Below are 27,573 nucleotides of genomic sequence, written 5' to 3'. Positions count from 1 at the left end.
GCAATAGGTTGTGTGCTTTAAAATCGCCTGGGCGGGGAGCAGCAGCGGACAAATTCTGCACTGGTCTTTGCCACCTGCACACTCGCAATGACTAAGAAGTAGGCCTGGAAAGAGAAACGTTAAAAATGTTAGCACAGAAATTCCTCTATCTCACCAGGGTGTCTTGCTGCCTCCAAACACAGCTCAAGTGGACAGTATTGCTACAGAGGCAGGAAAACTGCTTGACAAGCTGCCAGGCTCTGAGTCTGGAATTAGTGAAGGATGAGCCTCAGAAAAGTTCAGAAGCTCTGTAATGCTTGAAAAAGCAGCTAAAATGGAAAATAAAGGGCCGAACCCTGATGTCTTTGATCATTCTCATTTGAATAAACTCCTACTGACACAGTCAAGCCCAACAGACAAGGACTTCAGAACCTGGCCCAGGGTGCCTAGCTGAAATGAATCCAAAGCACTGGAAATAGTGTGAACCTTTCCTGTCCTGCAGAGGGTTAGAATTACTGCAAGAACAAACCCTGCTGAAATTACTTTGACTCTTCTTCCCAGTCTCAGCTGAACCCAAAAAAAATACTGTTGTACACAAAAATAACAATAAGCGGAGAATGACAGCTATGGGAACCCATGCTTCTCCAAAGCTGCTTTATTTGTCGCCAGAAGCGTAAGACAGACCACATTTACTATGAAGCACTCACCCACCTCTCTTGGGCAAACTGGTGGTTGGCTGCTCATCCTCAGCAATGAAGTAGGTGGTATGTTAGCACCACCATATCCTCTTACGAGGAGCCCCAAACACAAAAATCTCTACTGTTTGCCAACACCATGATGGTTTCACATACTCCAAAAGTTAATCTATCCAGATTCCACTGTCATATACATGTGAGTGCCCCAAAATGGCGCTAATCAGGAGAAACGTAGAGTATTTGCAGTGTTAGATAAATTATCAGCTATGCCTGATATAAAATGATGCTGCGTTCTACCATGCAGGTTTTATTATTCTGTGCCCTCCACTAAAAGTTGAAGTTATGACAATTAATTTTATGGATAGGAATACAAGCACGCTCGTGCATTTTCTCAAAGGGCTCATTGTAACTCTCCCTTCTTCCAGCACGTAAAAAATATGCTAAAAATGTTGCAGAATGCTCCAGTATTTTCAATGTGATGCTTGTGGCTCTGGTACCCAGAAAAGCAGAGGCAGCAGCACAACCTACCAAATAAAATATTCTGGCACATGAGGAAGTTTCCTCTACGTTTTATGATTTCAATCAGGGTTTGCTTTTACAAATGGATGCAAATGCAGTTTCAAAAGTATCTGACTTTTTAATGCTGATGCTTACTTTTGCCATATAAAAGATAACATACTATTAAATGAAGTATACACAATCGTCACACACTGATAAGAGTACAAGAGTGCAACTATTTTTGGGTAAGGGTTGAAAGGGGTGGACAAGAACTGATCTTTTACAGCACCTGGGGAGACATATCCTCTGGAACCAACTGTAGCCAAAGCGAGTCCCTCAGGTGAAGCACTTTGGAGGAAGGTCCTCTGCAGTCAGTCCCTTTGAAAAGGTCTCTCCTTACAGACACCGCACAATTGTTTCAACTGTTCTCAGCGCGGCAGCAACAGAAATAACAAAATTCAGATATCACATTAACTCTGCCTTTAGCAGCTTTGGTTTCATGTATTTATTTTTGGAAACACATTCATCACAAGGCTTTTCTTAAACTATCACCCCCAGTCCACTGCATAGCTAAGACTATTTGCTCACCTTTTACTGCATTTTAATTGCAGGAGAAGTTTTAAAGGTGGTTGGTTTTGGTTTTTTTTTTTTTTCACATTTCTAGAGTCATTTGGGACAAAAGGCATCTGGCACTAGGTATTTAAATAAGACTTGTCAGAACCGTAAAATTAGTTTTATGTTTTAACAAAGGTACTTTAAAAAATCTCAACTATAATTCTGCATTCAAACTATAAGTGTTTGGATTAAGAAAAGGAGATCACATCTTAAATCTTAATATATAAAGTAAATCAAGTACAGAACTAAGTCAGTCCTCATGAAGAACAGCAAAGGAAAGAGACAATATCTGTAGCAGCTTATTTTGGGGTATTCTGGGCTTAAAGAATCAGCATTGACAGTGTAAAAATCTGTATTTTATTATTTGTTCCTTATCCCAGTTTCAGTTTATCTAGAGACCCACACGACCTATAAAGCTCAGCCTCCTGCCCATGTTTCCATCCAAAGTTTTCTCAGCCCCTTTCTCTCCTCCCTGCACTAGAGTATCCTTTCCTCCTCTCCCCACCCTGGAGGGGTGGCTTCATGCATCCACAAAGGGGACAGTCCCTCAAGGCAGCGGGTGCCACGCGGTAGGTGAGGCTGCTGTTGTAGGTGCAAACTCTACCCATCCTAACACAGATAGGCAGAGCTCATTTAGATTGGAGGGCTCTTTGGCCAGCTCTGTAATCAGCACGTAATTCACTTCAAAAGTCTTCAGACATACAAAGGACAAACCCCACTTCCAGCACTCACTACCCTGTGCCAGTGAGCACAATCCTCCTCCCTGCTGGGACACCTTGCTGCTCTCCTATTTTATCTCCTGCCACAATCTTTGGAACAGACAGGAGAAGGATGTTCCCCACTGCTATTTATACATAGCGGACTTGAAATATTTAAAGGCAGCCCTGATGACCACATCTCTATGCCAAACCCAAGGAGCAGGGCTGTCCCTTATCTTTGCCATGGGAGGATGAAGCCACCTTCGAAACCTGCCACGGTGGCCAAGTCACCCCATGCTTGCTGACACCACCTGAGCTCAGCTGGCCAGTTTTGCTGCACAAGGAGCTGCCAGAGCCCACAACACCCCTCACCACCAGAGCCACCAGCACAAAGGAGCCCGAGGACACGCCACACAACCCATGGGGCAAGAGACAGTCCTTGGCAAACAAAACCTTACCTGCAAGGGCTTTATTGCCCAGCATAGAGTTGCAGCCACCCTGGGACTGACCCATGGCAGAAAAGAGTAATTTCTCCATCCAGGACCCCAAAGAAGAAAAGGAACCAGCTAACTTAACTAAGGAGCTTCTGCACAAGCTCCTGGTAGGGAAAGCCCTCCACTGAGGTCATGAAGTGAGCAGAGACCCTTTGTCGATCAGGGAAGCGGGAAGGGAAGAGCCGCAGGTGCAAGCAGGCTCAGGCCAGCCTCCTCACAGAAACTGCCATGCTGCCCTCCCTGCCTCCCGCTGCCCTGACCTGGTGTTTCACTGCAGGTCCACCTCCGGTGTGAAGAGTTAAAGCTCATCCCCCAACAGGCACGAATGAAAAGGAGACAAAAAAGCAGGATGCTGGTGAATGACAGCAGTGGGTGGCCGATGGCCCCTGGCTGGCGTGCTCTGCATACAACAGGCACAGCCAAGTGTGTCTGGCACCAGACAATTATTTCACTGGAGGTGTGTGAGGCGGGAGCGCCGAGAGCCATTCTCACGGTGAAGCAACCAGCCATGTCAGCTAACAAAACCACTCGCCAGGAAGCATCCTTCTCCTTGCTCCCATCTCCTCACCAGTGTTTGGGGTTTTTTTTTTTCCCGTGTTGTCCTTCCTGCTGGGGCATTTGCAGCTCTGAAAAAAAGGCAGGTCAAACATCCTCAAACAGTTTATTTAGTCCTTTCCCTCAGGTTTCCACGGCTTCCCTGCCATTTTCCTACTGGACTTGGGAGTGCAGCAGTATTTATGGGGTAGGGAGCTGACCCCTCGGCTGCGGTGGGCGAGTGCCTGACATTAAGTGCTGCTAATGCGTTTTGCATTTGTGCTTGGGGGCAGGAAATCTCAACTTCCAGTGCCAAGGGGTTAATTATAATTTATATAGCAAGATCTCAGGCTGTGGGTTTTTTTTTCCTCCAGCTAATTAAGAGGTACAATTACCTCTGAGAATCAAAGGGATATTTTGGTACCCAGCCCTTAGAAGCAGATTACAGGCACTTAAAACACAAGGACATCTTTGCTTTTCTACGCGTGCTTAGTTTTTTATTTAGATCATTATCAAGAAACTGTCATATTCCTGATTCACCATCACAATGTACTAGAGACCACCTATGAAAACCATTGCAATAGGGAAACTTATAGCATTCCTGCTTTCCCAGTATTTACCTACGTTTCCAACAACATGTTTTACTGATTCATCACCTGCCGCTCAGGGCTGTGGCAAAACTTTCTGCTTATCAATAAACAAAGCTTCATGACAACCTTGAGGTAGGTAATACCTAAACAGACCAGTCTGTACTCAGGCTGTAAGCCCAGGAGTACTTACTCCCAAGACAAGTAGCAGGTTGATTAATATTATTGCTGTATTAGTAATAATTATTACTAAATCATCCCAGGCAGCATGGCAGCCCCCCTGCATTGCCCTCTTCTGCCCAATGGCCCAATGAAAACAGTGGGGACCACTCACCACGCAGGCCTGGAGCTGATGGATAATTAGCACTGGTACCGAGGGTAGACACGAGCACCCAGCATGACTGGGCAGACAGGGAGGCCAGCAGGCAGCACCCATGGGACCCACCTCCAGCAGCTCCAGCCATGGGGATGTGTGGGGCAAACAGTGCTGGGCTCTGCTGGGCAGCATTGGGCAGGCTCACGTCCTGCCTGGGGCTGGGGGATCACTGGAAGAGAGTCCATCACCTCCTGCAATCTCCCTCCATTGACTCCTTGCCTTCATGTTTGTGCAGAGGTTTAAGTTACAGGTGTCTTTCTCACCACTCTTGGAGGTGTTTGCTGATCCATTTGCAAAGGGTTAATGTAATTGAATATTCAGATGTAGGGGGCAGGGGTTGGGCTAAAGACAGCAAGAAAAGATTCTGGGGAACCATTAAAGTCCTGCTCCGGGGAGTCACTAGAGTTACACGCGCGATGCAAGCTGCAACCTCAGCTTGATTTGGCACAGGCTGAGCAAATACATCTTCTACCGTTCAGTATTTTTAGGGATGCAGTGGGCTATTACTCTCTGTAAAATTAAGCACTTAAGTTAGAAACTGATGCCGTATAATTGTCAGCAGACCACATTTGCCACAGGATCTCATGCATCTGCACCAGCAACATCCACCCTGATCCGAAACACAGCTAGAAGCAGACAGGAGGCTGGCAGCAGCAATGAAGACCAACCCTTTCTCTAAAGAGAGAGTCAGCATTAGGACTGAGAGGAACATCTGTCCACGTGGGTTAGAAATGAAGCTCATGCTGCCAAAGCCAACACAGGAGCTCAGCAACTGGTATCCAACATCAGCAACCCTCCATCTACAGCTTGATTACATCGTGGTGGGTTTATCGGGCTGCCCTTTGATGTCCCGACAGCAGCAAACTTGCTGTGTTGAATTTGCTGCAAAGCAGGAAGAAGCATACAGACCAAAAACATGCCATGTGAAGCATTTTTTTTAAATTAGGAGGAGATAACGGAGTCAAAACCTCGGCATGGAAAGCTGCCAACTGGTACGGCTCAGCTCAAAGGAGTTGAGCTGTATGAGCAAATTTAGAAACCTGACAATCAACACATCCTACAGGTATTTCCATCCCTTAAAGCTACTCTGATAGGTGATTGCCAGAGAAAGGGCACCTCAGTTGTCATAAGCCATTTTACAAGAATGTCTACAAAACTATGCAAACCTGTACTGAGCAGAGCGTTTCCAGTACTGTGGGAGTCACCATACAGAAGATTCCGTTTCACTGTAGGAGGCAAAGTACAAATCAGGAAGGCTTTCCTATGTAGAGGCTGAGAATAATCAGGGCAGAAGAAGGGATGGTATTTGTTAGAGGATTTATTACTGTGTACAGGGAGGCATCTCTCTCCTCATGCCAGGTACAGCACCGGGTGCTGGTGCAGGCAAGAGGCTGGGAAAGGACCTGGCTCAGCACTGGAAAAAGCAAGACAGGGATTACCAAACTGTTCCTTGTAGTCCCGACTTAAGCCATTAACCTGCATGATGTTCAGTGAAAAGGACTTGTAAATGCTTAATCAGCAAAGTGACCGAGTTATATATGAAAGAAAAAGAAAAGAAGGGCAGATCCAGAGGGAAATACATATATACCAGTGTTACCTTTCCCTACAGCTTGCTATTTATTGAAGAAGCAGCAAAAGCTCCAGTGCACTTCAGAATACAAACGCTGACATGGAAATTCAGAGCCCTGAATCACTTCCAACAGGGAAAATATACTGACCGCAGTCTGTTTGGAGGTCAAACAAAATCAATAGCCTTTCTCTCCAGTCTGTCTCTAAACTAAGCTTCTTTCAAAGACATCCAGAGAAAATGGATCATCTTTTGTTGTCATGTGTGGTTTTGGGTTGGGCTTTTTTTGTTTTCTTTTTTTAAGTGGTCAAACATTCGCATAAGAAACTCCTTCCTCCCTCGACATACTGAAAGGATTGTATAGAGGTCAGAACTGCCCATCAGTTTTACTACACGATAGATGAGTTATCCAGTTCTGGGGAGGAAACCAAGTTGGAGGCTGCTTAACACTTGGTAAGAGAGGAAAAAATAAATCAATGTATTTCCTTGATCGGGGTAAGTTTAAAGCTGGTTGTCAATTAGTTCAACACAGTTTGCTGTTACAGAGCACAACAATTTAGCCCCAGGAGCTGAAGTTTGCTGCATTTCCTCAGATTGCTCCTGCTGAGAGAGAGATATTAGCTGCAGCCAGGTCAGGCACCGAGGAGGAGTGAGGCTGGAAGTCACAGCCGCTGAGTGGGAGCCAGTGAAAGGGAGCCTAACATCAGATACAGCAGGACTGGGGACTCCTTCCTTCCATTCAAAGTACACAGTAAACCAGATTTGTGTTCAGAAAAGAGTAGAGAAGAAAACTGGTATTGCATTGCTACATAGTGTGCCTCTCCACTCTGCAGACCCCACCTTTTAAGATAAACTACAGTTTATGTACCCTTGTGCAGATGGTATCATCTCTACAGATATAAGTGGGCCACCCCAAGCTGAGGGAAAGGGCAGGAGGACTAAAATGGTAGAAAGGAAAACTTTCGCCTACATCCAGTTTTTTAAAATAATATAAATCCTTAAAAATCTCAATACAAAAATCACAAGGAGAAAAGGGAGGGACAAACCACAAAAAGATAACTGCTAAGGGTCCAACTGAATGCATCCAGAGGAGAACCACTGCCTTCAAAGCAAAGGATCATGGACAACTTTATCTGCCAGCTCTGTTCTGACAATCGGTGTTGAAAGACACTCACCAAATCACAAAATAATTTAGGCTGGGAAGACTTTCCGGAGGTCATCCAGCTCAAACCCCTGCTCACAGCAGGACCATCAGGGCTAGAGACCATTGCTCCTTAGCTGTGCTCCAGCTCCCCTGAAACAGGTTGCTCTCCCCACAAAAGCTGACATCCTTGTCTTGATTTAAGCATACCTAAGGGTAGGTATGTGGTCACTGCATTGGAGATGTGGCTGGAGAGGGAACAAAGAACAGACTTCAGCAGAGCAAGCTTCCTATGGCCATGACCGTGACCACAAGCCTCTGCTGTCCCCGCAGCCACAGTCCACAGAGCCACACTGATTCACATTTACCTAATGGGCTGATGTTTACTGCTATCAGGACCTATACTAGCTATATTAAGGCTATTATATGTCTCTAGCTCCCCTTCCGAGTGCAGCACACGTGCAGCATGCCAGCACCAGCAGCAATGCGCATCCTGACTCATCTGCCACCCTGCACTCACATATGCCGTAGGAAGAAGGGTTTGTTCCACCAGCTGCCGTAAAGGGCACCTCATTTCTGAGTGAACATATTTAGCATCTTCTAATTAGGATCTTAGCTGCTTCTTGTGCCCACACAGGTCTATAGTTCCAGCACCAGAAAATACTGGCGAAGCTCAAAACAGGTTAACAGCAATGGTGACCATCAAACGTTCACCCAAACTCATCATGGTTGCAAGAACAACCAAGGCTAGTAGCTAGAAACAAAAGTGCAATTTCTTTGCAATGCTTTTTATCTCCCCTCCTCCAGTCCTCCCAGGTGGAACAATTTACCCAGTGACTATACAGCTTTTACATTGGCTTGTTAGCACCCCCGAATTAGTGGGTGTAAAGTCAATATCCTTTTGCCTATTTACTCCTAATGAGTCACCGGTCAGAAACTTAACTTGAAAAAAAGGTTACAAATGCAGATGCAAAAGCAAATGAAATAAAGGCAAGAATCACCGCTGAGCAAATGTTGCACAAAGGCAAGGGGCTGGGCACACCACGCAGCACCCTACCATTGTCACTGGATAAAACCTAACAGCTTTGATTTGCCTCCCACCGGCTAAAATGGTTTGAAATGCAAGGTCTTAACAAAGGTGCAAGACACAGGAGGAATGGGACGCACTGCTGGGCACTTAATCTCCTTTCAGTCTCACACAGGAGCTCCAGGAATGGCTCTGCTGAAGTCGGTAGAGTTTCATGAGTGTAGGAAAGAGGATAATCAGGCCTCAGTTGTAACAGAGATCCAGCCCTGTGATCCCTCCGTGCAACCAGCAGAAATGTTATTTCGGATTTATGTTGAAGTTACCTTTAGGCAAGCTCCTTTGCTGCTGGAACCTGGGACAACATCACTGATCCCAACAGGACAAAACCAGCTTTCAGCAGCTGTGGAGTTCACCCTCTGCCTCAACACAACGTGCAATTTGAAGCTAGGAATCCAAAGCAATCCTCAGTCTGCTTCAGCACTCACCTCTGCAAAAATCTGCCAGAGTAGTAACGGGGCATGGACGCACTCTGAGCCTCGTGACTGTCCCTGGCCAAGCATTGAGGCCATTTGGACATTATAATTTTTAGATTTATCTGGTGTTTACATGCCATCCTACTCTTAGCCCTTCCCTGCTGCTTCTCCACATCGAGGTCTTCACCACCTCCAGCGGCTGTGGGTGATGTGCCCTGCTGCTAGAGCTCTCCTCTCACAGCCGAACACCCATTTCCTTTCCTGCTTGTCCTTCCAAAAGCACTTGAGAACATCAGGTACAAACCAAACCATACCAGCCATGCCAACTCGAAGCCAGGATCCCAAGCGTATGTCGCCTACCATATGCTCAAAAGTCAATGGCTTGTGTCACCATCGTGCTGCTCAGGCGCGACATCCGCTCCTCCTCCATCCCACCAGCCCAGCTCTTGGATGAGGAACAGAAGCAGCTGAGTGGTATCAGAGAACAAGGACTCGTCTCCATGGCACTACCTGGGGCTGGATCCTTCCAGCCAGCACAGATGCCATCCAGTTGTGATCACTGGGAAACTGCTCATTGGAGGAGACCCAAAACTCATTACAGTTAGAAGAAGGCAGGGTCATGGCAGATGGCAGGATTTTTTTCATATTGCTTTAGGAAGAAAGGCACCCTTTTTGGCAGCTGCGAACGCAGAGGAGGAGACAGCCTTTTAGGCACATTTCAGCTCTCAATGATGAGGGCAAAATAAATCTGAGCACTACCCAGTGATTCTTCAAGTTCAGCCACTCCAGGTAGCATCAAAGGACAGGCACATCCCCAAAGTGACTACAGCAGAAGTCAGGGACACAAAGTCAGAGACATTTAGAAGGCCTCAGCTCCTATGTCGCCATAAAAGCATGAATTGTCTGTTACGGGCATTCAGAAATACTTAAAATTCTTCAGGGACCAAAGTGTGCAGTATTTATTGCTGGCAGGGCTTGTTAAAAGGGATGCTCACAGAGCGCAGCCATGCAACCATCTCCCTCCAACCCCAATAGCCCCTCTCTTCCTCACAGTAAGGAAAAATAGGGTTTTCTTTACTGGGCCTTCTCACTCCTGTTACTTCCAGCTTGCCTTCCCCTTCTTGCAAGCGCTGAGGCCGCAGACGCTCTACACATGTTCTCCTCTGCATCTGACTGGCAGGCAGTCTGGAAAATGCCAGTATTGGAACGGCCTGAATTCAGCGGTTTCTGAATGCTGATCGGACACTATTTCATTCAAGCCGCAGATAGTCATTTTTGGGGGGTATTTTCAGCTCCCTTTTTGGACTCTCCCAGATTTCCAAGTGTCATGCATCAGCAATTTCTCCTCTTTGGAGCTTCATTATTTTTCACCTTTCCACCAAGCCTGAGGTTCAGTACAATTTTGCAGGGGACCAGGTTCTTCCCTCTTCCAGACGGCCACGCAATGCTACTGGCGTTGTTAATGTTTGCTGTGCTCCACCTCACAGCTGCGGAAATTCCTGACTATCTGGTTTTCAAAAGAGCTGAGGTGAAATCTGAGCGATTAAAGTGCCTTATTTTTTTATAAAGTCTAACACCTTTCTTGAGGAAACCCCAACCTGAAAACAAGAATGGTGTCTCAGCACCTAAAAACACCAAATAATTACTTCTAACCAGGCTACTGATGTGGTGTCTGTTACCACCGTCTCTTTTGCATCTCTCCATTTGCAATGTTTTTATCCTGACAGCACACCTACAAGGTGAGGGAATGGTGCAATCCTTGTTTTGGAGATGAGGGAGGGACACATGAGGAGATTGAGAGAATTAAATTTGTGCCACTTCATTACACATGAAGAGCAAAAGTCCTTCTCTCTCCACTGTCTACAGGGTCCAGCCCCAGTGTCCCACCACCTAACCTGGGCAAAGTGGATGGTGGGAGATGCTCCAGCTGAGCAACTTGGCTAACACCACCACCATTAAATCTCCAGCAAAGCAAGCTACTGACTTTAGGTCTCTCAAAGGGCAACTTAGTAAGATCCCATGTTATCTTCAAGCAGAAGTCTGCTCTTTACACACCAAGTTTTGAATTTCCCATCCTGTGTTTAATCAGGCATGTTCATAATAGAGTTAGCAACGTTTTTCATTTCCTCCAAACATTTCTTGTGAAGGACAAATCTCAGTGGCCACTTGACAACATGCATGGTAATGAACACAAAAGCCAAAATTTACAAGATAATTTGCTGATGATTTTTTCCTTCCTCCTTCTCCAAAGTAAAAGCAATTAAAAAACCCTTTCAGAAACGTAGACTAGCCTATTCACAGGATACCTTTAATTGCATCCCAAGAACCCACTTCAATTCATGACTGGCCAAATGCTTAGATATTGGAAAACCTCAGATACCACAATACAAGGCTTGATAACAAACACTAACATGAAACAACTGCAGTAAACTCAAAGGCGTGCTCAAAGTGTGCACAGAATCACTTATGGCCTAGAAATATATTTAAAATTATTCAAACTTCTTCCAGAACTTCATCATAGAATCAGAATCATAGAATGGTTTGGATTGGAAGGGACCTTAATGATTATCTCCCATTATCCGCCAGGCAGTCTACAAATTTCAGACAAAAGTAATCTTTGTACTAATACACACTCTGCATTTTCAGAGTCACAGAGGAGAAAGGGAAGCCTTAACTTTGTTTCTGTGTTATTTCATCACAGCCAGGGAAGAACATTTAGCAAAGCAGCTGCTTGAGCTTCATGGGAAAAAAACACATGATCACAGCAAGGCAGGAACAGATAATATCATATTGACCTGTCTTCAGGGTCCAGCATTCACATTTTCGCAAAATGTCTCAGAAGATAAATCACTATACTAATAATATTTGTATTGATTATCTAAACTGAAGAAGCAATCGACTCCATTGTCTCACTTCCTCTTAAATTGCTCACAGATGGGATCCGATTTCCTATTCTGCATTTCTAATGGCGACAGTTAAATCACAGCACAGAATTAAATACACACACAAACTGTTAACAAAAAGCTTTTTATGACTTGCATGAAAATAAAGATTTTTCACTTTGTAGCTCACTTTTCACTCTACACAGAAATTAAAAATGGCACGTTATCAGCAGACCTCTAAACTACTTCTCCTTGTTATTTCTGGGTCCCTAATATTTACTGACAGACAGGCCTATGTTTTTCCAAACCCTGATCAGTGCTTATGGAGACATGAAGTTTGAACACAGAGCTAAAAGGTGATTTTTTTTTTTCCCCCCATGAAGGTCAAGGGTTTTTAAGCTATCTCAAGGTCCAGAAGCAGGGAAATCAAAAATCACTGCCGTGTCAGAGGAAAAATAAACAGCTTCTGCTGTTTCTACAGGTACAAACCAGAGACTGCCTCAGAAAGCTGAACTTCAGGTGCAGAGCAGACCACAGTGGGAGATTGGGGTAGCAGCTATCAAAACCAAAAGTAAAGGAAATTGGCAACAAATACATTGTTTGAAATAGGTTTGTCATGAATCAAAAAGCAAAAGGCTTGCATTTTTCTCCCCAAACTTATCCTGCCTAAGCAGAGCTTTCCCCTACACTGGCACAGGCACAGATTATGGCAGAATAAAAAATGAAAATGTCTTAAATGTACAGATGGTTTGTATAAGACGCTTACAGCACATTTCAAATAGCTGCCGAACCTTTCAGAGTCGCCTGGAAGGTGAGGGCACCCAAGGCTCCTCGCTGCCTGGCGCAGCCTGGGAGCTCCAGCTCCAGCCGCCCCGCGTGTGGTTCAACAAAGCAGAGAGCCGGCTGCAGTGCTTCAGTTCATCCCCACACCTGCTTTCAAAGGAAAACGTCACCACTGCCCCACTGCTGATGAGAAGGGGAGATATTTTAAGGAAAAAAAAAAAAAGATGAAGCAATAGGGGATGTTGGGCAAGAAGGGAAAAAACACTAGAGCCACAACACAGCAGCTGGACGGCGAAGGCTTCTCTGGCTCGGGCCAGTCCCCAGGACCCATATGACTGTACAGCTGCCATGGTGAATGATCATCCCCTACGCTGAGGTCAGCTCTGCCCCCGGGCTAAGTAAGTGAAAATAAATGGTTTAGAAGATAAAAGGTCTTTTAAAAAAATTATTTGTCTTGTTGTCATGTCAAAACTGTAATGGGAAGAGACTGGAAGCAGCGATACGTCCTTTAAATAGGAAACAGCCATCCTGATGGTTCAGCGGAATAAATTACAAAGCAAATCACTGTTCATGTGGGGTATCAGGCTGAGCTGCACCAGGATCGACAGGCCCTTTACACATACCTGGTTCCTGGGAAGAAAGGCAGGTTTCTGAATGTCCAGCCGGTGTCCAGCTGTGGAAATACAGCTATATTTAACTAACCCCAGTTGCTACTCGGGCTACATCTCCCATCTTTCCCGCAGATTAATTCTGCATCTTCCAGCCACAATGAGTTTAGTTTTTTTCTTCCTGATCTTCCCAGGAGAGGGATCAAAATTGATTTTAACTATTCTAGGAATGTAAAGGGTTAATCAGGTTTCCCAAGGCAGCTTGCTGTCAAGGTGCCAGAAATACTGAGGGGAGAGAATGACTTGCTAAAGATGGGACAATGGCGCTGGTATTTTGCATTTGTTTCCAGGCTTTGAGATAGAACAAATGGGAGTCATTAGTGAAATGAGTTTAGGGAGTTCTAAATTAGCTGTCAGGCTGCCAAACCCGAAGAAGTGCTATGTCAGCTCATTAATTCTGGAGCGCAGAGGATTACCCAAACCTAGGAAGGAATCCTGCAAAATTTAGAGTCAATTAAAGGAGGCTATTTTACTGTAATAATATTTTCCGCACATATTACACCTCCTCATGGAACAGAGCCCGCTTCTACCACAAATGAAATCTCTGGCAGGATGGAGTGTGGCTGATGTCTAGACAGCTGTAATGTGCTCACCATGGGCTTGTCCACTGGCACCTCTGGGAAGCCCCAGCTAGAACAGAAGGCAAGGACCACAAGCTGCGCAGCACATCACCCAGGCTGGGGTGGCCCCAGGAAGGAGGCACCTGTCTCCGAGCTCCTTGCTTTCCCTGTTCCACCCAAAAAAGCACATCTGTACGGGGCATGATGTTCCATACCAGGAATGCCCATGACACGTGGAGGTAATGCCTGGCATCATGCACGCACACCACCTCTTGAATTTGCTTCCCTCCTCGGTCTGCTGGACCCCAGATTTGTCAACACCCTGCCAGCATACCCATGCTTTGTTAACCTCCTCAAACCTCCTGTCTCAGGAGCATCTCCTAAGTCCTGAGCTAAAACCCACCAAACTCAGGGGGACTCTTCAAGAGGACTTCACTGGCTCATGGTCCATCCCACTGGGTGGCTGAAAACGCCAGCAGAGATGGGATGCTGAGAGAGAGAGATGTCATACCTGTGTGCTCCCCTTGCGTGGGGTATCCTCACACAAAGCCTCCTATGCTGTAGACTAGGTTTATAGACAAGAAGGTTTATAAAATAGATAAGGACCCAAGAGGTTTTTTTAAACTGTGATAGACTAGGTCAATGGACAAAATACCACTGGATAGCAACCTGGAACACACTGACTAATAATCTACCTACATATACTGCATCCCAGCTTTCAGGACACCCAAGCTCTCACTGCAAATAAAAGTTACCTCCACAAAGAGTGCAAGTCCAAAAAATCTCTCACACTCCCCTTGCCTCTCTCCTGATGGCTATCACTTCTCATCACCCCACAGGACAGCAGTAGCCAGGGACAAATTAAAACAAAAATCAGATGGCTGTGAAATACAAATGAGGCAAAAAATGCCTTCACCCATCCAAGAGAGCTCTGTCTCCCCAACTGCGCCGGATACAAAGATCGTGAACAAACAGGATAGAATGTCTTCTGCCTTTTGTGAAATGAAAATAAATGAAAGGATCTAAGGTTTCAGGTCACTGATCCCTCTCTTCCCTATCTGTACCATTTATCGGAGGTAGAATATAAAGGTTCCAGGTCCTTTTCTTTTTTTTGTCAGCACTTTAGTAGTTGGTTTTTTCTCCTTCCCCCTTTCATTTTCTGAATGAAAGGACCACTTAGGAATCCGTAAAGTAATAAGCTTATAACAGGAATATTGTTTTTCTGGGCCAGTGCAAACTCCTTCTGAATAGGTTGAAGACATTAAAGTAAAAATGCAATCTGTAAATAGATCAGTCTTCTAATTAGTTTATAGTCTGTTAAGAGAATATTTTGCTCGCATAGATCAACTGTTATCTAAAGATCTCAGAGCACTTTAGGAACATCAATTAAGCCTTGAAAAAAATCAACCTTGGGAGATAGGTAAGTGTGTTTATATTAATTAGTTTTGCTGTGAGCTGCAGGCATTATTATTAGATTTAATTTAGTCCAATAATTGACTTATCTGTTAATGGATTCTAATTCATCTAAGAAGGGATCAAATCCAGCTGATTAAAAGGATTACATCGACTCAATTAATTCTGTTAACTGACTTAATTTGCCATTTAATAATTTGACACATGGGGCCAGATCTCGGCCCCAAAGAATGCACAAACCAAAAATTACATACCAGAATTATTATGCCAGCAAAACTATGCATTGCAGGGCATGCATTTTTCCTTGAACATGGCATTTGTAGGCCTGGATAAAGCATTCAAGGGGACTTCCTCCAGCCAGATTGCCTCAGCCCTGTGGTATCTTCTCTCCCTGAACCAAACATGGTCATTTTGCTATACTCATGGTGGCTGCCTGGAAACAGGCAATTCACTGCCTGAAATCTGCCACCTCTCCTCTTTTCTGGGCATTCTCTTCAACCAAGAGGTGAGAAGTTTTACAGAAGTCAATAAAGCCTTGCAGTAAAACTAACCTCCCTTCAAAGGCATGACAACCCTCCAATGCTAGCCATTTGGAAGCTGTCTATGTGCGAAAAAAAAAAAGAGAAAAAAAACAAATTAAAAAAAAAAATCTCTTCACTTGGACACTGTTCTTCAACTAGTTGTGAATGCATGGGAGGAGAGGGGAAAGAGGTGCTAAAATGTTACTAGCTCCCCCGTCCTTAAAACTGGCTAGTGCTAATTGCTGGTGATGAGCACTATGGACCTTAGCCACGGCCACCCCACTCGACAGAGCCTCCCACATTAAGGCTGAGTCTGCATTGCCCTTGCCTAATGTTTCCTTCTCTTAATGGCACTGAGTTGCTGGGAGAATTCAGGGCTGGAGCCGGCTCAGGGGCACCTTTTCCCTCATCTCTTCCCTTTCCTCAGACATTGGCTCTTGCTCGTCCTCCCAAAGCCGTCCCCAGGCTGTAATCCTTAGGACATCAATCCACATCACCTCCACCATCATATCCCCTGTCAGTGGGGACAGGGTTAAGACAGTGGAGAAGCTGTGGGAGACTGCGCCGTCTGCAAGGGTGACACAGCCAAGAAATAAGCTGGGCACTCCCCGGTGCTAAGCCCGGCTCTGATTCACTGTGCCAGTGTAAAGGCAGTAAAAAAGGGAATAAGAGAAAAAGGGCAGGAGGAAAAACAGCCATCTGCTGCATGAGAGGAAAGGTGACTTCCTTCAGTGGCAGATCCAACCAGCAAGATGGAGATGTGGATCAAAAGTTTGCAACTGTCGAGATCCTCAGACCTGGTTTAAGCCTCTCTCTCTGGTCTTGATCAAAGGTTACTCCATAATAATGCCTTGGGGGGAGGGGGTCCCAGCACATAATGAATCCTGTGTCATTGCCTTTGTATCCAGTTTTGGCTGTAACACAGATGGTTCTCACTTCAGTAACTCTGACATATCTCCCTCCTTCATTATCACAGCTAGGAGCTCTGCATGGTCACATCCTGGACCTCCATGTCCCACCGCACTGTCTCCCCGATTATCATGCTCTAAGTGTTCCTGTGCCAAGCAAGATGATGAACCGATTTCCATAACCTTTCAATACAGCTAGGGATGGGAAGGCTTTGCAGCCTTTTATTAGGGAGCGCAGGGGAGGGAGCAGGTGGGGGTGTCAGCAAATGGCCTACATGAATGCCAGCAACTAGAAGCAGAGAAGATTTGGTGGTGAGCAGCGACACAGGCACCGGGGAGCTCCCCAGTTGGGAAATCTCCGGCTCTGCAATTGTGCAGCATTGACACTGGTCACAAGCATGCTCCTGTGCGAGGATATGTTGTTCAGACATGATTGCATATGTATGAAGGGGACAAGATGGGCTTTGACACATAAATTAGCACTTGTCAGCTGCTCACGGGCACACTTCCCTGCTGCACTCCACTGTCAATGCTGCCTTCTTTTATGGAGAGGAAAACTACATCACATTACCCAACAGCCACTGTGGGCAAGAGCTTTTCCTGGGAAGCCAGCAGTGAGCATGCAGTGACTAGTTTACATATCAAACCTGAAGAGGATGAATGCAACAAAATGACACAATAATTAGCAGGCAAGTGGCACTTTCCACTCCTGTTTTATCTGGAAATTTGGGAATGACAAAAGATAAGGTTGATGAGACCTCTGGGCAGAGCTTTCTCTGAGAGATTGGGTGACTCTACACAACAGCCATGGGAGTTCATTTCACACCAGCCAGATGCCTTCTAGCTGTCACCTCCTGTGGCACAGCAAACACTGCTCCTCCACCCATGTTGGCAGCAGCAGTAGCTGCCCCCTGTGCTAGGTATGGCATGTACCTCGTCCTGCCTGAAGCTCCCTGAGGGAACAACCGTTCCCATATTTTGACCTGCCATCATCATAGCCCACCTCCACCTCACCAGTGCTGCACACGAAGTCAGCTGTGCGTGCTAGCCAATGCATACACATCTTTGCAGCAATGTATGAACACATGGGGCTGTACGTCCATAGAAGAAAAAGGACCAGTTCTCTGAACATCCCTAAAATCCTTCCAGCAACCAACCTGAGCAAAAGCATCTCTGCCACAAACATCTCAAAATGTACCAGAATTAGAGTTTTTTCATAATTCAGCCTGCTAGCAGCATTTCTAGCATGTTGCCTGTGTGCAGATCACAAGGAGAATAGTTGAACATGCTGCCAGCCCGCAGGAAGTCCAATTATTAATGTTCCTGCAGAATCCACATGCTGCTAGATTCCACTTAAGCTCTGGGGTACTCTCAAAGCTCAAAAGTCTGCTTATTTTCAGCTCAAACCAATATCCCCCCCCACCTAGAAAGATGAGAGTGCTTCACTGAAGCACTGGATTCACCCAAACTCAAGCCCAGAGTTCATGGGGAAAGAACATCCCAATCACCCACCTGGATATTGCTTATGAATTACACTAGATGCACTGTGACCTCATCTGTTGGGCAGAAAGATTTTTCTCTTCAAATACCGTGATATACTAATAAACTGGGGCATGACACTACTGTAGGAACTGCCTGCAGCTGAGAACCGGCTGACAGCCTGCTCCAACACAACAAATCCATGTTCTGGAAAGGATTTTTTTCCCCTTTTATCCTGTTCTTTATCGCTGCTCTTATTTTTCTCCCAAGAGGTTCTCAGCCCAACAAACAGGATTAAAGCCTTTGACCTGGAGTCTGGGGGATCCCAGTAAATATTCTTACCATATTTATCTCCATCTTCTCCTTTGGCACTGATCCTCCTACCAAGCACTTGGATGTGTTTCCCACTTGTCCTGCTGTAGAGCTGATAGAGCCGAAGCTGCTTCCTGCTCACGTCATCCCTCGCTCGTGTCTGGTTCTCCACGTGTATCCGAAAATCTACATTCTCCTCAGCAGCAAACATCTGAGAGCGGACGGGGAGCAGGGGGAAAGAACAGAACAGACCATGAAACAAAACAAGCATCCTGAACAGAAAGACTGCACACTAACCTGCCAATGGGCACGTGGCGCAAGAGGACTCGGATTTGGCTGCCCTTCACTTGACAGCTGTGGCCATGGTATCAGGCACTCAACATGTAATTCTAGCCAGAGCTGGCTCTCAACAATAAACCAAACCTGGGTTTTTACAATCAAACTGTGGGGGTTTTTTGAGTAGAAACTTCTACTCGGTCCTGCTTTGATTTAATCCTGGTCAGCCATGCTGGCCACAAATTAGCCTCTCCTTTGCATATGCATAACTTCTACCAGGCTACGTGGACACATAGGGGAGAAAGAGAATGAACATCTCCATTGCAGAGAATTTGTGCTTCACCTTCAGCAGCTGCACTGATTCCCCAGATTAACTGCAACGAAGAAGTCAAGGGAAAAAACTATTTATGCTGACATTAGCAGACTGGACACTAGCTTCGCACACACATAAAATCTACTACTATAAAAGTGTGATTTGTACACAGGCACTTTTCAGCCTAACTTTTTTGCCAGCTCTGCTTTTTAGTGAAGCCAACTCATTGGTCACCATCTACGGATGCACCTCTGTCTGCCTCAGCAGGACCATAGCTTGGGGAGAGATCATGAGGACGAGCAAGAGCCAAACCAGCATGTCCAGCCATGAGGCCATTATCAGCAGAGGTCTGATTGCTTGAGCCACTTCATCTGTTTTTTCTGGCCAGTGGATTAAACTAACCTTAATTCACTACAGCCTTGAAATGCTACCAGAAACCTTCTAACACATCTGCCCTTTTCTGGAGATATTGTTTCTTATCTTAACTGTTCCTAAGACACACTGAAACAGGATTCTGGTTTTTGCTTCCAGAGAGTCATCCCGCCTTGCCCAAGGTCAGAGGACCAGACAACCCAGATGTTTTCAAGATGCCCTCCCAAAGGGGAGGCTGGGCAGCATGTACCCAAAAGCACTTCACACTCAAATGATACTAAAGCCCAGAAATCACTCCATGTTCTCTCCCCGAGAGTGTTTTCACCACAACAACCACACTGCCCACTCCAAATTCACAGATGGACAGTATTTTGGTGGCAGACTCCCTTCACAGAAACCAAAAGCAAAAGATTTTCAAGTGGCATACACATGAAACCACTGCACAGTAAGCAATTTTTAATTTGACTGCAAAAAAGACCATTCGAAGTCTACACTTTGTTGGTGAGCTCTAATGCCACGTACCACTTGCATGTAAGAGACAAACTCCACCACAAAGTAAGAATCATATAGGAATTTAATGATGCCTAGGTTTGGGACTGGTAGAGGAACGACATTTACTTCTAGTGGGGTTACTACTTCTCATAACACATTCTCACTACAGCCCGCTTGTCCTCCCAGCCTGCAAGCAACAGTGTCCTGATATATTGGTGTGGGGATGGAGCCAGCAATGCAAATGAATAAGGGTCAATAAATCCTCGTTCAGGTCCATTCCAGGCTAAAACACATAAGAGCAAGTGGCCACAACATGCAAAACAGCCCTCCTGCATATGTCATTCCACACCAGCAAATATTTTGAAGCCAAATACTCCCTGAAAGTCAAAACCTCAAAAGAACTTTTTAGTGTTTCCAATTATGAAGTAGACACACAGATCAGCAACAGAAGGAAAACTTCAGGCAGGCAGTGCTGCTTAGCACCAGACCTTCACTAAGCAACCCAAACAAAAACATTATATTCAACACAGTAGCAACAGCAATGAGGTTCACAGGGATGTTGTGGGATCACCTTTGCTGCCCTTATTAAATGCTGGGATTATGCTATTTGAATCCCAAGTCCTAGGAGAGAAAGCAATTTAACTCTCTTATTTTACTGTCTGAAGTCAGGAGGAAACTGCAGAAGCTAAATGCACAGGCCAAGCAAAAGGAGATTCAGGGCAACTCTGGGTCTAAACAGACATTCAAGGTGATGACAGAGGTGACAGACAAGACTTACACAATTAATCGTAGCAGTATTTCCCATTCTCAGAAAACAGCGCAGTAAGAAGCCACGACCCAAAGCTAAGGACACAAGAGGAGAAGCAGCAATGGCACCTGCCAGGAGAGCACTATGGGATGCTGATGGAGCTCATTGCCATCACTGATCCAGGCTCTGCTCACTCTCCTCTCCCAAGACACCACAGCTACGTCTAAGCACAGCAAGCAGGACTTGGCTTTTGACATGAATAATATTAATTCATTTTTTTCTTCCTATATCCCTTCTTGCTTTCTTTTCAAATGATATTGTTGCAAAGGACGCTAAACTACTAAAACCGGAGATGCTCAAGTAATGTTGACAGACTGCCTCATACCCAAAAAAGCAAGGCTACTTGCAGTTAAGATTCTGGCTAATCATTTTAAGATTTAAAACAGATTTTAAATCAAGATGACGTCACTACATTGCTTTCACCATATGTTAATGAATTTCACATTTTTCTAGGGAAAAAAACAAAACAGGTGGGATCTGAATCGGGGGGGAAGAGCAAGTTGCTTTGCTTTCTTGGAAACTTCAAACAGAAAAAGTCAATCTGTTTTCCCAAACATGTCTTTTAATTCTCTCTTTCAATAGTCTCTCAAGCACTTACACCACAGAGGCCCCAGCCCACAGCCGCAATGCCCAGGTGGGCTCTGGAGCACCCGTGGAACCATCCTACGCTGTGGTCAGCTCCGATCATGGCACAAACCCGCCTGCGCTTGCTTGTCACAGTTCTCCTGCCCACGATCAGCTAATTAAGTATCTCCTCCCTTCACAAGAAGGGCACACTGCAGTCCAGAGGGATGTTGTCTCCTCCTCCCCCAGACGAGCACCTGGCTGGCATCACCCACAACCCCAACACCTTGTCTGAGCCCAGTGGTAGCCTGGCATGGGGATCAGCAGGGGGCACCAACCTCTGAAATAAAGTCAGCCCAAGCATGTGTCCCTCCATCACTTCTCGAGTAACAGGCCCAGCTCTAACCCAGGGAAAGAAATCCTGTAGGAGAAAAGTGCTACAGGTTCTCCTTGCAGCTGACCTATCCCCTTGGTCAAGAAGCCGTGATCCAGAGCAGCAGTGAAACCACCAGGATTTAGCTGCCTGCTTAAAGATAAGCACACACTTAACCACTCTGTTGAAACAGGATGCTCTGCTGGAGTGTGGCCAAGGTGAATTAGCTGTGCCAGCCTCGGCTGCATCTGGCCCTCAGCAGAGAGTATCAATACGCTAAAACAAAATTTCATGCAGTGGTGATTTTGTGAGATAAAAACGTATTTGATCATTGCTGAAATCCATTCTCACAGTACCCCTGCCCTAAAGAGTACAGTCCCTTAAGCAGCTAACTTTACTGAGATAAGAAAGTTAATTTATATATACCATAAGAGAGAGACTCTTTCACATATCTCAAAAAAATTAGTAACATATGCCTCTTTTGGTAACTGATCATCAACACTCACTCAAGAAGGTCAATTAAAACCAAGTCCATCCACCCCCCAAATACATTTCTGTAACAATCACAACCACACAAAAATGAATGCAGAAATGTCTTTCAGTTCCAGCCCCACTTGAAAAATTAAGGGCTTCCACTTCTGTTCACCAAAGCAAAAGGAAATAGTCTTCTCTTTTTTTTAATTACTAAAATGTGATTACTGTATGTAAAAACACAATACACAAAATTACCACCTTTTTTTCTGGCCTTTCAATCTGATCATCTTCGCATCCATGCTGTAGGTAGCAAAACCTACAGACTCTGGATCCAGAGTTAAGCACAACAGGTCCCTGAAATGAATGGCTGCTTGTACCTTCTAGCTTCTGACCAGCAACATGCCCTGTGGGACAATCTCTAGGGACAGGAAAAGGATTTGCTGTATTCCTTTGTCTCCTCCAGCATTTTGGTGAGATTTGGGGTTGTATTGTGGTCTCTTTTGCAAATACATCCAACTTGTATGGGCCACTGTCTTTGAAGGACAACTTCGGCATCTCAGGATAGCGGGTTTCATGTAACTTCACCTCATTCTTTGCCAACAGTTTATAGTCTGCAAAATCCCAGTCATCAAAACAGAGCATCAAATTTGGTTTCATTTTGATTCTTCCTCTCTTCTTCTTTTCAATCAGTTCCTCATCCATTTCTTGTTCGTCTCTACATCTTTCAGTGATAATATACAGCTACAAAGGCATCCTATAAATACGGTTGGCAATACAGAGCTTATGCAAGGGAATAAACAGTGTTTCTTTTACAAAAACCCATCACCTCAAGCAACTGATGCATCAGAAGTGCCTCACTCCTGAAAAGAAGCAGCTGTCCCTCCTCTCTGTTGTACTTGCCCAATCATTCAGGGTGGGTGCATGTAGTCCTACCTCCTTTCCAAACAGCCACAGAAACCAGAAACAACATCTGTCTTCAAACAACCCAAGCTGGGAGATTGAGTGCTTTTTTGCCGAATGATTCTCAAACAATGAGTGGATTTCATTTTAAATGGCTTTACAATGATCCTTCAACTTAAAGAATGACTCTCCTATTTGTTAAATCCCAGATGGAGGGCGACTGTAAGATCACTTTGCTGATGCAGCCTAAGGTTTCACCATTAAGTAATCCAAGAAACACTCAAGAAGGGCAAAAGCCTCTGACAGCAGCACTGCAATATTAGTCCTACACAAGCTTGTGTCACATCTCTGCAAACACTGATGCCTTATTGTGAATGGAACGGAAAGAAATCACAGCCTCACCAAGGTCAATGAAACCCCTCACAGTGCCAAGCCATGTTTATGGGATTTGGCTTTCCATCCAACCAACCTCTATGCGCTTTGAATTTTCTATTTTGAGCTTTCCAGTAAAGGGGATGTTAATCTGTTACTGTTCATGTCATAAAGCGTTACAGCATGAGATGTCCAAGGCCCACAGCATGGCCAAGTTAGCTGGGAGCTGGACTTCAGGATTTCCTGATTTTTTGCTTTTTATCCTACGGAGCCTCCAAGCCTCAGGGGAGAGCAAACCACATGTCATTCCCCAAACTGAACTAGGAATACAAAATCCCTCTTGCTAAAGGCCATACCGACTGCAAAAGATAAACAAATCAAGCTATTCAAAGTCCTTTCAAACCCCATCTGATAAGCAGGAAATACTTATTACCTTTCAGCCATCAAATCAACCTAATATTAATGATTTTCTCCATGACCTTCTAAACACATGAAAGTTAACTCAATAAGGTCAACAAGAGGATATCCAAGACAGATCTCGCGCAAGTCCGCAAAGGCAAGTAACAAACCACTTTGCTTCTATGACTTTGGCAGAATTCCTCTATGCCAATTACAGCAGGATTTGCAAGCTCACCATGACAGCCATCCTCGACATACAGTGAAACACAATGCACTCCTTATTTGATGCTTTTTCCTCCTTTTAACTGCAAAGTCCATCCGTCATCAAGATATCGTTACCTTCAGGTTACAGAGCTAGTTCGAAGCCAGACAGAAGTGGGTGTGCACTGCTTTGACATGTGCACTGCTTTGGGTTTAGGAGCATATCTGGAAATTCATCTAAAACAAAGCAGCTCCATACTCAGATGAGCAGCAGGAACCCAGAGCAAAGGGAGAGAGCACTTCAGAGTCAATCTCCGTGCATCCAACGGGAGAGAGGTTATGGTGTGACAGTGCCAGAATTGCACAAATATACCTAAGCCTTTCAAAATAATAGAATTTAGACCTTTGTTTGGGTGTTTATTTCTTCCTGCTATCAAAAGAAAAATATTTTTTCCTTGAAAAATAAATATCCAAAAAGCTAAGTTGCACTCTCAGTCTTGGGAGTTGCCACCTTGGATGAAGATTGTGTAACCTACAGGATGCACCATGAGAAAGGGCAACACAGTACCATGGAAGTGGTTGTTCAAAATGATGGAGGGGTGAGACTCCAGAAAAGACTCCACCAATGGTGTTTACAAAGTATTTCACTCGAAAAGCTTTTTGATTTTTTTGGGGGGTGGGGAAAAAATATTTCATTTGACAAGCATGAATGTCCTATTTAAAACCCAGATGCCAAAAGATCTCACTCCACAAGAGCTGTACTACTCTATAGCTTGTTCATAAATTGAGTCATGAACCATCATTTGTCTTTGCTTCCTTAGAAGGCTGTTTCAGAAACTGAAACACTTCCCTAATATTCTCTGCCTTAATTTTCTACCTCATATATTTACATCTGTTTATGCTTGTACCAACAGTGTCCTTCAGCCTGAAAAATACTTTCCCCCTTTGTGCTTCTCCTTGCTATGCATTCAGGCTATTCCCCTTCTCTGCTCTCTTCCCAACCTCCATTTCACAATGCTAAGAAAGGAAGAAAGCCAAGCACAAGACCACCTCCACCTCCCCTCCTGTGCCTGCCCTCATCACAGAGGAGCTCCTGTCTGCACCAAGGATGGGTGCCGAGCCCTCCATTGGCATGGGCCCAGGCAGGAGACATCGTCCCATCATGGGGAGAAACCCAGAGCTCGTCCTGCTCCTGCAGAGATATGCTTTGAAATTGAGCCCCTCATTTCCTTGAATTGAGCACTTTCAAGTTGCTGCAGTACATGAAATTCAATGATGTTTGCTCTTCGTTTAATGCACTTTAAGTGAAGTGGATGTAGGGATGGAGCTAGAAAGGAGAAGGAAACAGGGTGATGAGGGGGTCGAGCCTGCCCATCCCTTTGGATTTCAGAAATGTTAAACAAGACCCAAAGAGAAGACATTTCCAGGGCTTGGAAGAGGGGACATACAGCTCAGCGAGGTGACATATACTTGGATCCAAAAGCTGCTCTGCAAGCAGAGCCTCCTTTTCTCTGGAGAGCTGCCTGCCACTTTCAGAGAGGCCACATATTAAATCTCCTTGGGCTGAGTCAGACCTTTATGCTCTCTGAAACACAGAGCCCCTGAGAAATAGGGCTATCGCTCAGCCAAACTCCCAAGCATCTCCCTGAGATCCTGCCCGCTTTCCAAGCCATGTACCACTGCCATCCAGCTCCTCTAAAGCAACATGCCCATCTACCTTGGATGGCAGACAACAGTGTTACTGAGCCTGGTATGAAACCATGAGGAAGGTGGGATGGAGTGCCAAAAAACTGGAACTTGAGTTTGAGGAAACAAATATTTTATGGCTCATCAGTTAGTGTTTGGCCATTTTCTAGAGAAAGATTACGCCGCCTTCGAGAAAACCAAATTTCTCCTTTTGATGATGGAGCGAGCCTTAGCCAGAACTGTGAAAATGCATCATTTGTGAGCTGGTGACATTTTAAACTTGTTCTACCCTGGGAAATGGTTCAGTCCGGGGAAGAGCAAGGTTTCAGCCTTGATTAATGACTTTTAAAACAGCAGCTGTGCAATCAGAGGAAGGGAAGGTGCCTCCAGCCAGTGCTGCCTGCCAGTGCAAAGCCCAGCACAAGAGTGCTGCTGAAGCGCTGCAATGGAGTTCTCTTAAACAGACTCCAACACCTCCATCCTCCACATCTCCACCTGCATCTGCCCATTCTCAGCAATTCAGAACCAGGTCACTGGCTGCAGCCCCTAAGTCACTTTAATTACCATGAGCAACAGCAGCTCAGCAGCCTGTAAGAGGGAGCCCAACCCTCCAGTGTCCACCTTCCCCCCTATAGGAGTCTGTGTCATGCCATGGTGCAGCAGCACCAAAGGGGCCAAGACTGAGCCACCTCCCTGCACCAAAAGGCATCTCTTTTCCCAAGGGACCAGTTCCTGCTACCTGTGCTAATCAAAGCAAACCAATCCCATGCATCTCGGCTGCAGGGGTATCTGCAGGATGCCACCTCTCGCCACAAGCTCTTGACAGTTTTGAATCTCTGGAAATACAATTCAGACCTTAATTCTTTTTCTTATTTTTCTCCAGCTGTGATATACCTTTTTGTTTTTAAATTCAGGGCTGGTATTATTTTACCACAGCTATCAATTAGGCAACAAGCAAGCAGGGCTTTTTCTTTCTTCCTTTCTTTCTTTGTCTCTCTTTCTTTTTAATGCTTGTTATATCTCTGCTATATACTTCCTCTCCACACAGAAATATCCCTTCAAAGCTTGATATTATTGAGCAGCTTTCAACCATGCCCAGCAGAGCCATGTATTCTCTGCATTTGTCTGGCCTTTGTTTCTAGGAATGAAATACCAATGGCTGAACAGTGTGACTTCATTTCACTCCTTCATTCCAATACTTGTTCTATTTCTATCCCACTGGGTCAAACTCACCTATTGTGAGACCTCACCGATTTCAATTACATCAGGGATTAATTTGTTCCATTGCGTTGAAGCTGTTAATACAATCCTTGCTGGCTCTAGATTAGAAAAGGCACGGTGGAGACCTCCCTCGCAGGCAGTGTGTTTAACAGCGGTCTTGATCTTCATTTTGTTCAGTGGTGGGGGGTTTTTTCCTTCCCTTTGTGCCCCTTTGCCCCTCTTTTCACAATCTTCCCCTTCCTTTCTAAATTGCCCTTATCAGAACTGGGTGGTCCTTCTGACTTCCACTGCAACTGGCAAAACGTTGCCTTCCAAAGCTGCTGCCCAGGGCTTGCAAGGGAGGTCAGAAGGTCCAATCCGAAGCCACCCGACGCCACGCAGATGTGACCACTCCAGCTTTGGCGCCTCATCTTTCCCAGGGTGATTTTGAAGGGTCACTGCAAGTCCCCCCATACCCAAAGGGATCTGCAGGTGCTTGGTTCTGCAGCTCCAACTGTTGGCTGACTGTCAGTGGACTGAGGTCTCAAGGGGAAAATGGAGATCCTCCATGTAGCAAGTGGACATGCTGAAATGTGCATTTGTCAAGTAACTCTGGTTGTCCTTCCTGGGGTTCCCAAACTGGGACACAAGGTCACGACAGAGCTTTAAAATGTCCAGCCCTGTGGTCTTGTAGTACATCTGTGAAACTAGTTTAAGGCAATCTCAGCAATCCTCACCCGAAGTTGTCATTTATCCACATGATTTTTTCTCAGGAAGAGACACTGATGCAGGAAGACTTAGGACCACATGGGTGAAAAGCAGTTTAGCTTTGCTCAAGTGTTAAAACTCTGTCCCACAAGATCCACTGCTTTTCCATTTTAAAAAATCCAACCACATCTTAGTGAAACTATATTTTTAGGAAATAGTTGATTC

General features: G+C 45.2%; 1 protein-coding gene across 1 annotated transcript in view; it reads right to left on the bottom strand.

Moving 5' to 3' along the window:
• FGF18 (fibroblast growth factor 18) overlaps positions 1-27,573 on the bottom strand; it is a 73,696-nt gene that overhangs the window by 26,632 nt on the left and 19,491 nt on the right. Inside the window, exon 3 of the mRNA XM_075102216.1 lies at positions 18,241-18,421. Within this exon, the coding sequence (XP_074958317.1) occupies positions 18,241-18,421 (181 nt within the window). The remainder of the gene's footprint in view (positions 1-18,240; positions 18,422-27,573) is intronic.

The sequence above is a fragment of the Phalacrocorax aristotelis genome, chromosome 8 (assembly GCF_949628215.1).
Source record: "Phalacrocorax aristotelis chromosome 8, bGulAri2.1, whole genome shotgun sequence".
NCBI classification, from domain to species: Eukaryota; Metazoa; Chordata; class Aves; order Suliformes; family Phalacrocoracidae; genus Phalacrocorax; species Phalacrocorax aristotelis.
Note: the sequence above shows the minus strand (reverse complement) of the source record. Positions and strands in the feature narration are given on the sequence as shown.